This window comes from Chionomys nivalis, chromosome 14, assembly GCF_950005125.1.
Source record: "Chionomys nivalis chromosome 14, mChiNiv1.1, whole genome shotgun sequence".
NCBI lineage: Eukaryota > Metazoa > Chordata > Mammalia > Rodentia > Cricetidae > Chionomys > Chionomys nivalis.
The window spans coordinates 12,197,437-12,210,877 of record NC_080099.1 but is presented as its reverse complement, the minus strand read 5'-3'; the positions used below and the strand labels follow the sequence as shown (position 1 = coordinate 12,210,877).

Here is a 13,441-nt window from a genome sequence, read left to right as displayed (position 1 = left end):
TGCTGGGATAATAGGTGTGAGCCACCATGCTGGCTCCTATAAAATTGATTTAGAAGGATAGTGTATATTTGTGACTATTCTCTTTATGCTACCATGATTTTAGCTCTCTTTTGTCTCAGTTGCTTTCATGTAGGACAGTTATAAAATTAAGGACAAAGCAGTTTTACCTACAGGTGCCAGTAATGGCTTTAACTAAGTAGATTTCACTCTGTACAGAATGCGATCTGAGAGAAAATACAGTAACTCTCACTGGCTCAGTATGACTATAAACCTTTGAAAGATAGAGACATTGTCTTAATATTATAATAGGCTCTGCAAAACCGTTCACAAATTATGAAGATATCATGCACTAGAAACAAACTGACCTTGTTTATGATTAAACTGAACTTTCTGGTCTTTCTGTCTTAGCCACATCTTCATCTGGCAGACACATAATGCTTTGTTTATTATCTGCTGCCTGCTAAAAGTGTTCATCTGCGAGATGTCTGAGGAGGAGCTACAGCTTCAGTTTATGTATGAAGAAAAGTCTCCCGGCAGTTACAGTAAGTAACCAATAAGCTGCGGATTTTACGATTAAAAGTAGAATTTGGGCCGGGCGATGGTGGCGCATGCCTTTAATCCCAGCACTTGGGAGGCAGAGGCAGGCGGATTTCTGTGAGTTCGAGACCAGCCTGGTCTACAAGAGCTAGTTCCAGGACAGGCTCCAAAGCCACAGAGAAACCCTGCCTTGAAAAAAAAAAAAAAAGAATTTGGGGGCAGCAAGATGGCTTCTGACAGTGGGAGCCTGACAGCTGAGTTCAGCCTTGGAACCCAGGTGACGGTGGAAGGAAAGGGCCTCTCACATCACATGTGCACGCTGGCATGTGTGCCCACACATGCACACCATACACACCTTATGCACCCAGTATTTAAAAAGTATTAACGTAGAAAATTCTGGTTTTCCTGTTATGACTCCCACTTTTCTTTCTTTAAAAAACAAAACAAAAAAAAAAAAACACTAGGAGTAGGGGCTTCCCCATCTGACTTTTGTGTCAGTTACTTGTCTTGCAGCTGTGACAAACACCCGAGAGAACGGGGAAGGGAGGGTTCATTTTGTCTGAAGATTGAGGGGACATTATTTCATGGTGGGAAGTTCTGAAGCAGGAGCCTGCCGGTCATGTTGCATCTGCAATAAGGTGCTCATCTGCCTTTTGTCTTTTTATTTGCTGTGGTACCTCAGTCCATGGGATGGTGCCACCCCTTAACATACCTAACCTAGAAACCCGGCACAGACATGCCCAGAAGTATGTCTGCTGGGTGATTCCTGCCAAGTCCAACCAGGGTTAAGGATTCACAGAGTTCACTCCTTGTCAACCTGACAAACATATCAGTTAGCATTTATTATTATAATTTTAGACTTACGTCTTTTATGTGTATGACTGTTTTGCCTCTGTGTGTGTGCACCCTGTGCCTGAGGAGGTCAGAAGGCATTGAATTCCCGGGAACCACCATGTGCATCCAGGTCTTCTGCAAGGGACACAGTGCTCCTAAGCACTGAGACATCTCTCCAGCCCCTCTTACTGTGTGTGTGTGTGTGTGTGTGTGTGTGTGTGTATGGTGTGTGGGTGTGTACATGCCATACCATGGCATGCAGGTAGAGGTCAGAGGACAGCTTTTGGAGTCAGTTTTTTTCTTATCCTGTAGGATCTGGAGCTCTAACTCAGGTCATCAGGTTTCTGTGGCAAAGTGCCTATACCTGTAAAACAATCTTACCTGCTCTCAAATGTAACACTTCTTTTGCCACAGACTTCCACCTTTTATCTCCACAGACTCAAAGCCCTTTCATGATGCAAAATGCATTCAGCCCATCCTCTGAAGTTTTCATTGTCTTTAATAGTTTCAACACTGTCTAAAAGTTCAAGCAGGTCTCACGAGACTCGGGATACCTTAACTGTAAGCTCCTATGAGTCAAAGCCAGTTACTTAGTTTTGCTACATACTGCTACAGAGTAAACATGCCTATTTGAGCAGTGAGGAGTGGCGGAATAGCAAGGAAGGACTGGGCCAAAGTTAGATGGAAACCATCAAGGGAAACACCAAATGCTATGTCTCTGCACCTGCCTCTGCCTTCCGAGTGCTGGGATAAAAGCCATGCACCACCAGGCCAGGCTTAAAATGGTTTTAAAAGTTACACTCACTTATGTGCGTGTGTGTCTGGGCTTGTGAGTGCGCCACGGCGTGCACATGGATGTTTTTGCTGGAGTGTTTTTCCTCCTGCCGCCAGTAGGTCCCAGGGGATTGAACTCTGGTCATCATTCTTGGCACCAGTGCCTTTTCCTGCCACGCCATCCCACCAGCCCCTATAACTTCAAATCCACCCCCAATCAAGTTTGTAGGACACAGGCAAAATGAAGCCAGACTCTGCCAGAATATGACATGAATGTCCTGTAGCCCACGTCCTGAAATGGGCTCTGTTCCTGTCTGAAATTTCATGAGCCTTGTCTACGGTCTACATCTGCCTTGGCAGTCCCAAAAGAATAATCCACTAATGACTGCTTACAGTAATCAAGGGCTTTTTGAGCCCAGAGTCCCCCTCTTGAAGACTGGTTCCAAGAGCCCATGACCATGTGGTTGAGCTTATCACAGCAGTGGTCCCACTCATAGTGATGTTCCTTACTTTGTTTCTCTGCGTTGGTTCTTTACCTTGTTGCTGTCACCAGATACCCGAGAAAGCAGTGTAAGAAGGGAAGGGCTGTTTTGACCGACAGTTTAAGAGTACCATCCAGTGCAGGAGGGCATGGTGGCAGAAACATACTCAACTGGGGCTAGTCATGGATAGTGCTGCCTGCGTTTAGGGATAGCCCTTCCTTCTTCTCCCCGCTTCCCATCAACATAGTATCAAATCTTACAAATATGCTCTATTTCTCCCTCCCTCCCTCCCTCCCTCCCTCCCTCCCTCCCTCCCTCCCTCCCTCCCACCCTCCCTCTCTCTCTCTCCTTTTTGAGACAGGGTTTCTCTGTAGCTTTGGAGCCTGTCCTGGAACTAGCTCTTGTGGTTGACCTCAAACTAGCTGACCTCGAACTCATAGAGATCCGCCTGCCTCTGCCTCCTGAGTCCTGGTGTGCACCACCACCACCTGGCTCAAATATGTTATATTCCTATATTTCTTTAATATGTGCTGAGATATGAACAGGGCTTTTATTCAGAATTACATACTTTAGAAATTTTTGCTAATCTTCACATTTTGATATCTGTAATACCACATAGTGCATAGTTGTACTTGGTAAGAAGAGCCCCTTCTCTTTTCTGGCCTCCACAGCCACCTGTACTTTTGTGCATAAACACAGACATGCATGCATAATTTAAAATATCATTTTTAAAAAATGCCTTTCCGTGGAGTTCTAACCTAGAACGGAATAAATGCTCATCTACTTAGGGACCGAGCACAAACCCAGCACTTGTTTTGTGCACATTGTCTCTTTTAACAGTGTCGTCTTGTTTGTTAATACTTACTGGTGACTAGACTGACTGACACACTTAGAGATAGAGTTTATTTATTTTGTAGCTAAATGTTGTCCTCTGGCCCTGCACTGGCCACTCTTTTTTTTTTTTTAAGGTTTATTTATTAATTATGTATTCAGTATTCTGTCTGCATGTATGCTGCAGGCCAGAAGAGGGCACCAGATTTCATTACAGATGGTTGTGAGCCACCATGTCGTTGCTGGGAATTGAACTCAGGACCTCTGGAAGAGCAGCCAGTGCTTTTAACCTCTGAGCCATCTCTCCAGCCCGCATTGACCACTCTTAACCAAGCCCGAGAAATATGGTTTTTTTTTGCTGTACAATTGGGATGTTTGATCTAGAGACAATATAAAAATAAAATTTTTCCCAATATATTATCAGCACTATCAAGATGGTTGTCACACTGAAAGACCATGTAAGTGGTCTAATAATTGTTAAAGTTGGTGTGCTTATAGATGGTAAACTCCCCTCCACATAGAAGTATTTGAGCGAGGTCTTGCCATCGCATGCACCCTAGTGTAGCCCTTTTCTCCTGCCTCAACCTCTGCGATGCTGGAATTACAGGTGTGTACCCCTACCTTCTCTCTTATGGAGTTAGTCTCTGATATGATGCTGACTGATAATGACGATGTTGTCTCTCTTTGAAGTCCTCACTGCCCTGGAACTCATTTTGTAGACCATGCTGGCCTTGAACTCCCAGAGGTCTGCCTGCCTCTGCTTCCCGAGTGCTGGGATTAAAAGTGGGCAGCACTGTATTTAGCTACACAGATTTTACGTGTTGATTTTCAGTGATACCCTGTCATTTGTCATGGACCCTGCCTTTGCTCCACAAGCATACTTTTAGTGAACTGTCTTATTAGGGTTAAAGACTTGCTATTTGGGGCTTGTATATATATTTTTGTATTGGTCTAGTCCGATGTGTCTTTGGTTTTAGGCTTCTACTATGATTACTAACTAAAGCCCTTTTATGGTTCTTGATTAACTTTTTGCAGTTTATAGTTTTGCAACAACCCTAAGTTCAAAGGTATTCATAGATGGGGTGTGGAAGGACTCTCGTCAAGCAGTAGCCGCAAGCATCCCTGTATCAGCTGCTATCTGAGCATGTGTGTATGAAGGTCTGCTTGGGAGCAGATAATATGCAGCAGGCCACATCTGAAGATTGTTTACATAAGTAGAGTTCCAGCGCATCAGCTGAGGCATCTTAGGTTTTGTGGTGTGTTCCAGGGTGAAGCGTTACCCGTTAGTCGGGGCGTTGTTTCCTGCCACTGTAACTTGGGCAGCGTTGGTGGGTGCAGTGAAACAGGTCCTTATGAGAGCTGTGTGGGTGTTGGGGACACTGAGATTAGAATATTTCTGAGGACTTGTATCTGAGCGTTTTCCCATGGGCTGTGTCTGATGTGCTGGCAGACTGTTAAGACAAATTTATATCATTGTATGAGACTAGCTCCACTATTCGTGCCTTGCAGAATTAATGGACGGGAACAAAGCCAGCCCTAGGCAAAATAGTGGAGCATTGAAATATTATTCCCATTTTTCTTTTGCCTTCAGCCCAAGCTTTTCCTCCTTTCTTTAGGCATTATGCTTCATTCTTATCAAGTTAATTCTAGTATTTATCTTGTATTTTATGTTCCACATACCAATTCTCGAGACCTCCAGGCCCTGGAGGGTGTGTCTGCCAGCTGGTGCAGTCATGTCGTCTTAGGGAGCCCCGGGATGTGCATGCGCTTCAAGCAGATCCGGGCCTGAGTACCGTGACACTTGGACTTCTGGCAGGGCTCTTGGCGTCAGGTGGGCTCTGAGGCTCAGGGTCCCTCCTTTCCACTTCTAGCCCCACGCTTGCTCCATAGCTGGCTCCATTGAGGTTGCCCTTCAGCCTTGGGGTTTGCTTGCCACCCAGGATTTGCCCTGGACTCTAGTCAGTTGTTTGCTTGTGGCTGTTCTGTTTGGTTATGTTAGGGTCCTAGAGGAAATACACAAAAACTGTTATTTTAGCCCACAGTTGTGTGCAGAAGACTCTTTGTAGTAGGTGTGCCGTCCCCTTGCGCAGCGGTTACTTTCCTTACAAGTGTGTGAGTTTGTTTGATTGTTTGTCCTTTCTTATTTTTTAGAGAAAAAAAAAACATTGGAGACTAGAGGTAGGACCATAGAAGGAGAGAGGCTGAGAGGAGGGGAAGCCAAGAGGAGGGGGACTGAGGAGGAAGGAGGCTGAGAGGAGGGAGGTGGAGAGGTGGGGGCTGAGGAGGAAGGAGGCTGAGAGGAGGGGAAGCCAAGAGGAGGGGGGCTGAGGAGGAAGGAGGTTGAGAGGAGGTGACTGAGAGAGGAGAGTCTAGGGAAGGAGGAGCGTGGGGAGGGAGTGCAGAGATGAAACTAGAGCCACCTAGGGCCAGCCGTGGTGCTCTGTGGGTGCTGAGGTAGAGGAGGATGTGGTTTCAGATAGGCTAGACCAGACCCTTGAAGATGGTCCTTTTCTTTTACTTACTATTTTATGAGGGTTGCTCTCAGTCGCAGCAGGTTGCACGTGTGTGCATCTTTGCTTTCTCTCAGAACTCTGGTCAGCACTGAGAATTTAAATTCTAGGGGCACAGCATGGTGACGTGGAACTCTAGCTCTAGTACGGGGATGTGGAGATTCATAGCTTACTAGGGAGATATCACATTAACGTTTCAGAAGTTAGAGAGTCCAGCTATAAAGAGCTTAGCTGGTCAGGGAGAGTTGAATACGGAGTGCTTTGTGTTTGGAGAACACCAGAAGAAAGACTCTTGTTGCAGAACTTTCAGAAGGCTTGGGGCCTGGAAGTGACAGGCATCTCAGAGGCAGGCCCCAGGGCTGTTTGGAAAGTGTTTGGAAGCCGGGGTTCTCCTCCAACCTCAGTCCTGAGGTCACCCCTCCCAGTTTAATATTGTGAGTTTATTTTCTGTGTGGTGTACCTGGCAAGGCCTTCCTAGGAGCCTCCTGGGAGCCCTCTAAGGGTAAAGGCTGAAAACCCGGGAATGAGGTGCCCTGTCTTGGCTGACAGAATGCTGGCATTGGGACTTAGCTGCCAGCAGACCATTAGTGGATGTGGTCATGCACCAAATGGACCAAAACAGAAAAGAACTCCATTTTGCTGTCCTCCATGAAGCATCTGGGAGCCTTCCAAGGGAAGCCTGCCCATCCGCCCTGGGCAGACTCTGCCATGTGCAGCAAGCCTTTGCCTCACTGCCAGGTAAATGGAACCCAAGTGGTAGAGAGGATGCGAGTGGGCAGTGTGAACAGAGGGAAGTAGAGTGTGAGGTAGGCAGTGTGAACAGAGGGAAGTAGAGTGTGAGGTAGGCAGTGTGAACAGAGGGAAGTAGACTGTCAGGTATGTAGTGTGAACAGAGGGAAGTAGAGTGTGAGGTAGGCAGTGTGAACAGGGAAGTAGAGTGTGAGGTAGGCAGTGTGAACAGAGGGAAGTAGAGTGTGAGGTAGGCAGTGTGAACAGAGGGAAGTAGAGTGTGAGGTAGGCAGTGTGAACAGAGGGAAGTAGAGTGTGAGGTAGGCAGTGTGAACAGAGGGAAGTAGAGTGTGAGGTAGGCAGTGTGAACAGAGGGAAGTAGAGTGTGAGGTAGGCAGTGTGAACAGAGGGAAGTAGAGTGTGAGGTAGGCTGGTGCAGAAACAGACTTCAAATCCCCATCTGCTCCTCCAGCACAGCCGCTCTCCTTCCGGCGCTTTGGACTCTCGGGCAGTACCCTTGACTGCTAAGCTCCAAGGCAAATCTTCCTGTTGTGGAACTAGCTTTGGTTTTGCCTCGAGCTGAGGAGTTCTGGCTGCCCTGGCAGCAGGGTTTCATGTCTCACTTTTCTCTGCTTGTACTAGCCCTGAAACTTGCTCAGGGAGGCCTGACATTGTACAGCGAGGACTATTTTAAGAATTTTAATATAAAGTTTAATGGTGTAATTTCATTATTTTTATGTAGGTGATGCAAAAGTAAATAAACAAATCCCACAATGGAAACGTGTGACTCAGAGAAGAGGATTGGCATACCAGGACAAACTGTTTACCTTACAAGGCACCATCTCAGAAAACCCAAGAACATACTAACTTAAATTGGTCTTTGCAGAAAAATCAAGAAGTACCTGGGGCTCCAGAGTTGTCTGGTCCTTGTAACAAGTACTGTCTCAGGAATCCTTTTGTAATCACTGGGACAAAATCATTTAAATTTTACTGTAAGCACACTTGGTACATAGTGCTGTCCTTTCTGTTTGAGCACAGGAATTGCAGACAGCCGGAGCACTGATGTAGCTGGAATAGCACAGAGCACAGTTCATAAATATTGCAGTGTACCTGTTGTAAAGAGGCTGCTAGTTAGTTCCCGGCTGCTCAGTCCTGAAATAATTACACAGAAACTATATGATTTAAATCACTGCTTGGCCCATTAGCTGTAGCTTCTTATTGGTTAACTCTTATATATAAATTTAATCCATTTCTGTTAATCTGTGTATTGCCACAAGGCTGTGGTTTACCAGATAAAGTTCCGGGGTCTGTCACCAGTGGGGCTATATGGGGCTATATGGCTTCTCCTGACTCCTCCTTCCTTCCCCCAGCATTCAGTTTAGTTTTCCCTGCCTACCTCTATTCCTTGCACAGGCCCAACAGTTTAACAGTTTATCAACGTATAGATCCATTTTATTTTTAAAAAGGGATGACTTCATTTGTCTTTCTTTTTGTTATTAATTTATAATAGCATTTAGAGTGCTAATTAGAAAGTATTTAATACTTTAGAGTAACTCCAATGAAAATAGGCGACAATATAGACTTCAAAATTTTCTGAATATAGGTGTAGAATAAATCTAGTTGCCTGTTGTTTTTTGTGTTGAGTTGGGTTCTTTGCCATGTACTTCATGGAATTTATTTTGTAGTCCATGCTGGCCTTGAACTCAGTCTTCCATGTGCTAGGCTGATAGCTATGCACCATGCCCTGCTGTATGTTCTGTATTGAAGAAATCAATTTGTTCTGGCTTTCAGGCACTGTAAGCTGTTTTTGAAGTACGCCTCTGTTCTTGATTAAGGTTTTAGCGTTTATCTTTGGCATGTCGTAGTTTGGGCAGCACTGAGAAACTGGCACTGACCTTCTGAATGCTGAGAAAGCAGCAGCAATTAATTTTGTTACCATCCCTTTTGTTTTGTTTTTTAAAGATTTATTTTTATTTTATGTATATGAGTGTTTTGTACATCATGTGCATACTCGGTGCCTGTGGAGGTCAGAGAGGGTGATGGATCCCCGGAACTGGAATTAGACAGCTGTGAATGGCCTTGTAGATGCTGGAAACTGAACCTGAGTCCTCTGCTAGAGCAGCCAGAGTTTATAGCTGCTGAGCATCTCTCCAGCCTCCAGCCATTCCTTTTAATGAATGGTCCATGAGTGTTTTGTTTTCATTATTACTTTGCTTCTAGTGATCAGTAAGGATCTCTATTTTTTGATACATAGTCATTAGCATAAAGTAATAAAAATGACCTAAGCCAAGAAAGTGAAAGGAAGTTCAGTTAGCTACTTCTAAAAGCAGCCTGGAGTTAGGGCAGAAACTGGAGGATAAATGCTACACCCGAGGGCTTAAAGGATGCTGAGAGCGAGTTGGAATGTGGTGAATTCAAACCTGGGCTGAGCTGATGAGATAATGAACACAACATGGCACAAGGAGCTTCTGAGTCACGAGGCAGTGGCAGGTGCCTGGGTATGGCGGTGTGCTTCTGCAACGCCAGGCTGAGGTGGCACTGTAGTTCAAGGTTACCCCATGCTACGTAGTGAGATGACCTAACTAAAAAGAACTATATCAGAGAGGTGGGCTGTATGGTCAGGAGGACTCAGAGTTCAGTTGGCTATGAAAGGCTGAGGAAGTCTGTGTTTTAGCATTGGGCTACTGATGCATCAGAACTGGAAATAAGAAAGAAACAAATGTAGTTAGACAACTCAGTGGTCGAGAGCACTGGCTGCTCTTCCAGAGAACCTGGCTTTGATTCCCAACACCCACATGGCAGTTTACAACCGTAGTACAGTTTTAGGGGATCCAGATCCCCTCCTGGACTCTCTGTATACACCAGACACACATGGAGCCTATACACATGCATGCAAACACCCATGCGAAAACAGAGAAACAAGTGAAGGGCTAGAAATATTGGGCTTCTTTTTGAACACGTTGAGTTTGAGGTACTAGTCACTCATCTCGGTGGACACACCCAATAGACAGACAGACAATTGATAGGGTCTGTGGCCATGCCTCTCTGATTGCTCCAGGTCTTGTCAGTTTGGGAACTGATCAGAGTCCAGCCTGGAAAGTGCTTGGGTGAGAGACAGTTTGATAGAAAACAGGCTGCTCAGTGAGAGGTTGAAAGGGAAACTATGGATTTAGGATTCACTAGCATGTAAATGATGAGGAATGAGAGAGCCATTAAAGGGTAATGATAGCCTGTGGGACACTCTGTGGAAGACAGCCGTGAGAGACTTCGTGAGAGACCCCGTAGAAGGTGTTTTGGAGGAGTGCTGGAAGAAGAAGGAGGAGGAGAGGAGGAGGAGGAGGAGGAGGAGGAGGAGGAGGAGGAGGAGGAGGAGGAGGAAGCTGGTTAGAACTGAGACTGCCTGAACTGAGGAAATCATTTCAGGAAGGAGTAGATGTCACTAGTATCTAAAACCAGAAGTCACAAGGATATCATCTGGCTTATGCAATTTGGAGGCCCCTTAGCTCTGGGAGTTTGGGACAGAAATGCTTGTGTTGGGGTGGCAGTTTGCATCCTGTCCTTGACACTTATCTGGTCCTCTGATTGGGAAGGCCATCTCATCTTTGGCTTTTATTTGTAAGGTGGTTAGCTTCTTGTCAGGACTCATTCTGTCATTTGTGGATCACCAGAGGTTCCTCAAGGTCAAAGGCAAGGCCATATGACAGGTCTAAATAACTTTGCTTCAGGTCAAGCGGCTAAAGCATCTTTTAAAAATAATTTTACATATTTGACTTTAATATAAAAATTCATCAAAAGAAACTGTGAAGTGTAAAAAAATGAAAATTGCTGGCTGGCCTGTAGGAGCCTTAAGGTATTCTCAAGCTGCTAGGGTGTGGCAATGCGTACTTGTAATGTCAGAATTTGGGGAGGCTGAGGCAGGAGGTTTGCCAGTTGAGGCCTGCATAGTGAGACTGACCTTAAAAGGAAAACAAAAATAGGGCTGGTTGGGCGGATCTCTGCGAGTGCAAGACCAGCCTGCTCTCCAGAGTGGGCTCCAGGACAGGCTCTAAAGCTACACAGACAAACTCTGTCTTGAAACAAACAAACAAACAAACAAAAAAAAAAACAAAGCAAAACAGAAAAACAAAACAAAAAAGAAATAGGGCAGTTGAACAAATAAAACTGCTTGACCACACATGCCTGATGACCCTGAAACTCAGCTAAAGGAGAAAACTGATGCTATGGAATTGTCCGCTGACATACACACATGTGCTGTGGCACGAGCATACACTAATACAGCAGGAAAAATCATTGTAACTTGTGTTATTAAGGTTGTAGTAGGTGCTGACTCTGGATTTTATTCAGAGGCCAAAATAGTGTTTGAATATATGTAATAATAAAATAAGTTTTTTATTTATTTATTTATTTATTATGTATACAATATTCTGTCTGTGTGTATGCCTGCAGGCCAGAAGAGGGCACCAGACCCCATTACAGATGGTTGTGAGCCACCATGTGGTTGCTGGGAATTGAACTCAGGACCTTTGGAAGAGCAGGCAATGCTCTTAACCTCTGAGCCATCTCTCCAGCCCCCTAAAATAAGTTTTTTACTTATTCGAAATGCAGACTTTCCATCTAAGTAATTTCATCTATTGTCTACCTTGTCAAAACAAAGTTTTATGTATCTTACCAGGTTCTAACTCTGAAGATCTTTTGGAAGAATTGCTCTGCAGCTTGGTGCAGTTAATCACTGATACTCCACTCTTGTAAGTTGTGCCTAAGCTTGGCTTTGTCTTCATTGTATAATGAAAATGATAGCTGAGTGTGCGGAAGAGGTGTGTGTGTGTGTGTGTGTGTGTGTGTTCAGAGGTTAGTAGGTCAGGGTGACTTCCTCGGTCACTCTTCCTTTCCCTTTTCTTTTTTCTTTCTTGAGACAGGGCCTCACCATGTAGCTCTGGTTAGCCTAGAACTCCCTGTGTAGACTCAGACTCACAGAGATATACTTGCCTCAGCCTCCTCAGTACTGAAATTAGAGGTGTGCACCACTATGCCTAGCTCTCCCTATTTTCTGAGACAGAGTCTTTTAAGGAACCTGAACGTCTTTGTCTTGGCTATACTGGCTGGCCAGCAAGTACCAGGGATCTGTACCAGCACTGGGCTTGGTTGCAGGCATGTGCCGCCATACTAGGATTTGAGGTGGGTGCTGAGGACCCTAACCCAGGACCTGCTAACTGTTTTCCCAAGCCCCATGTGGAAGAGCTTATGAGTTATATAAAGATTATATACCTGTGTCATTATTTTTATCTCTTTTGGTAATATATAGACTGTTTCCACCTGTCTTACTTACTTTTCTATTGATGTGACAAAACACCACAAGCAAGGCAGTATGTTGGGAAAGAAAGCATGTAATTTTGGGGTCATGGTTCCAGAGGTTAGTAGTGTCTGACCATGCTGGCAGGGGTGTGGGAACGGGCAGGCAGACATGGTGCTGGAGCTCACATATTGAGACAACAGCCACAAGGTAGAGAGAGAGCAAACTGGGTGGTGTAGGCATCTGAAAACTCAAAGCTTGCTCCCAGCAACACGTCTTTTCCAAAAAGACCACACCTCCTAACCCTTCCCAAACAGTTCCAAGAACTGGGGACAAAGCATTCAGATATATATGAGGCTTTGGCGGTTATTCTCATTTAAACTACACCACTGCCAAACATGAATTTCATGTTAAGGAAGAACGACTAAGTCATTTCGTACTGCTAACAGATGGCTGGCCCAGAATTACATTAGCTATGTAAGAAGAGATCTCCAAGGGTCTCTGTAAACAGTCTGAGGGGAACCGATTGAATCCAGTCTGTGTGGTAGGGAAAGCAAACTGACCACAGAGCGTTCTCTTTCCCCCTTGGCTTTGTTTTGGGGCTGTTTTAGAGAGGACAGATTTCTTTTCAGAGTTCTTTGAAGCTAGGTGTGTTCCTTGAGATGTTGTTGGGGAGACTCCCGAGTAACGTTCTTCATAGGGCGCTTACTGGATGAAGAAGTGTATGGTTTTCCTTCTGACAGCTTTTTCCTGTATCCTGGAATACTGACAAGGTCTTTGGAGTTGCGTGCCCATGCTGGCACCATGAACCAGTTGTCTCATAGAAATTTTGCTTTGATGTCATTGAGCTGTTGAACCCAAGTCAACAACAGCCATTCCCGTTTCCTTACCCTGGACTTCTCATATGACAGAAATAGACCCTTATTTGTTTATGCTACTGTAACTGGGTTTTGAGCACTACAGCTCAGTGCAGTTCTGATGTATATAAAGATGTCCATTTGAATATCTTGTATATCAACATAGAACCTTCATCTGGCGATGGATGGAGATAGAGACAGAGACCCACATTGGAGCACTGGGCTGAGCTCCCAAAGTCCAAATGAGGAGTAGAAGGAGAGAGAACATGAGCAAGGAAGTCAGGACCGCGAGGGGTGCACCCACCCACTGTGACGGTGGGGCTGATCTAATGGGAACTCACCAAGGCCAGCTGGATTGGAACTGATGGAGCATGTGATCAAACCGGATTCTCTGAATGTGGCTGACAAGGAGGGCTGGCTGAGAAGCCAAGGACAATAGCACTGGGTTTTGATTCTACTGCATGTACTGGCTGTGTGGGAACCTAGTCTGTTTAGATGTTTACCTTCCTAGACCTGGATGGAGGGGGAAGGACCTTGGACTTCCCACAGGGCAGGGAACCCTTACTGCTCTTTGGACTGGAGAGGGAGGGGGAGGGG

The 13,441-nt window shown here is 45.3% G+C and overlaps 1 protein-coding gene across 5 annotated transcripts in view; it reads left to right on the top strand.

The window, feature by feature from the left end:
- The window catches only part of Dym (dymeclin), a 312,012-nt gene that overhangs the window by 39,618 nt on the left and 258,953 nt on the right, over positions 1-13,441 (top strand). For all 5 annotated transcript variants that reach the window (XM_057789035.1, XM_057789034.1, XM_057789036.1 and 2 more), the window contains 2 exons: positions 409-542; positions 11,370-11,442. In XM_057789035.1, coding sequence (XP_057645018.1) covers positions 409-542; positions 11,370-11,442 — 207 coding nt within the window. The remainder of the gene's footprint in view (positions 1-408; positions 543-11,369; positions 11,443-13,441) is intronic.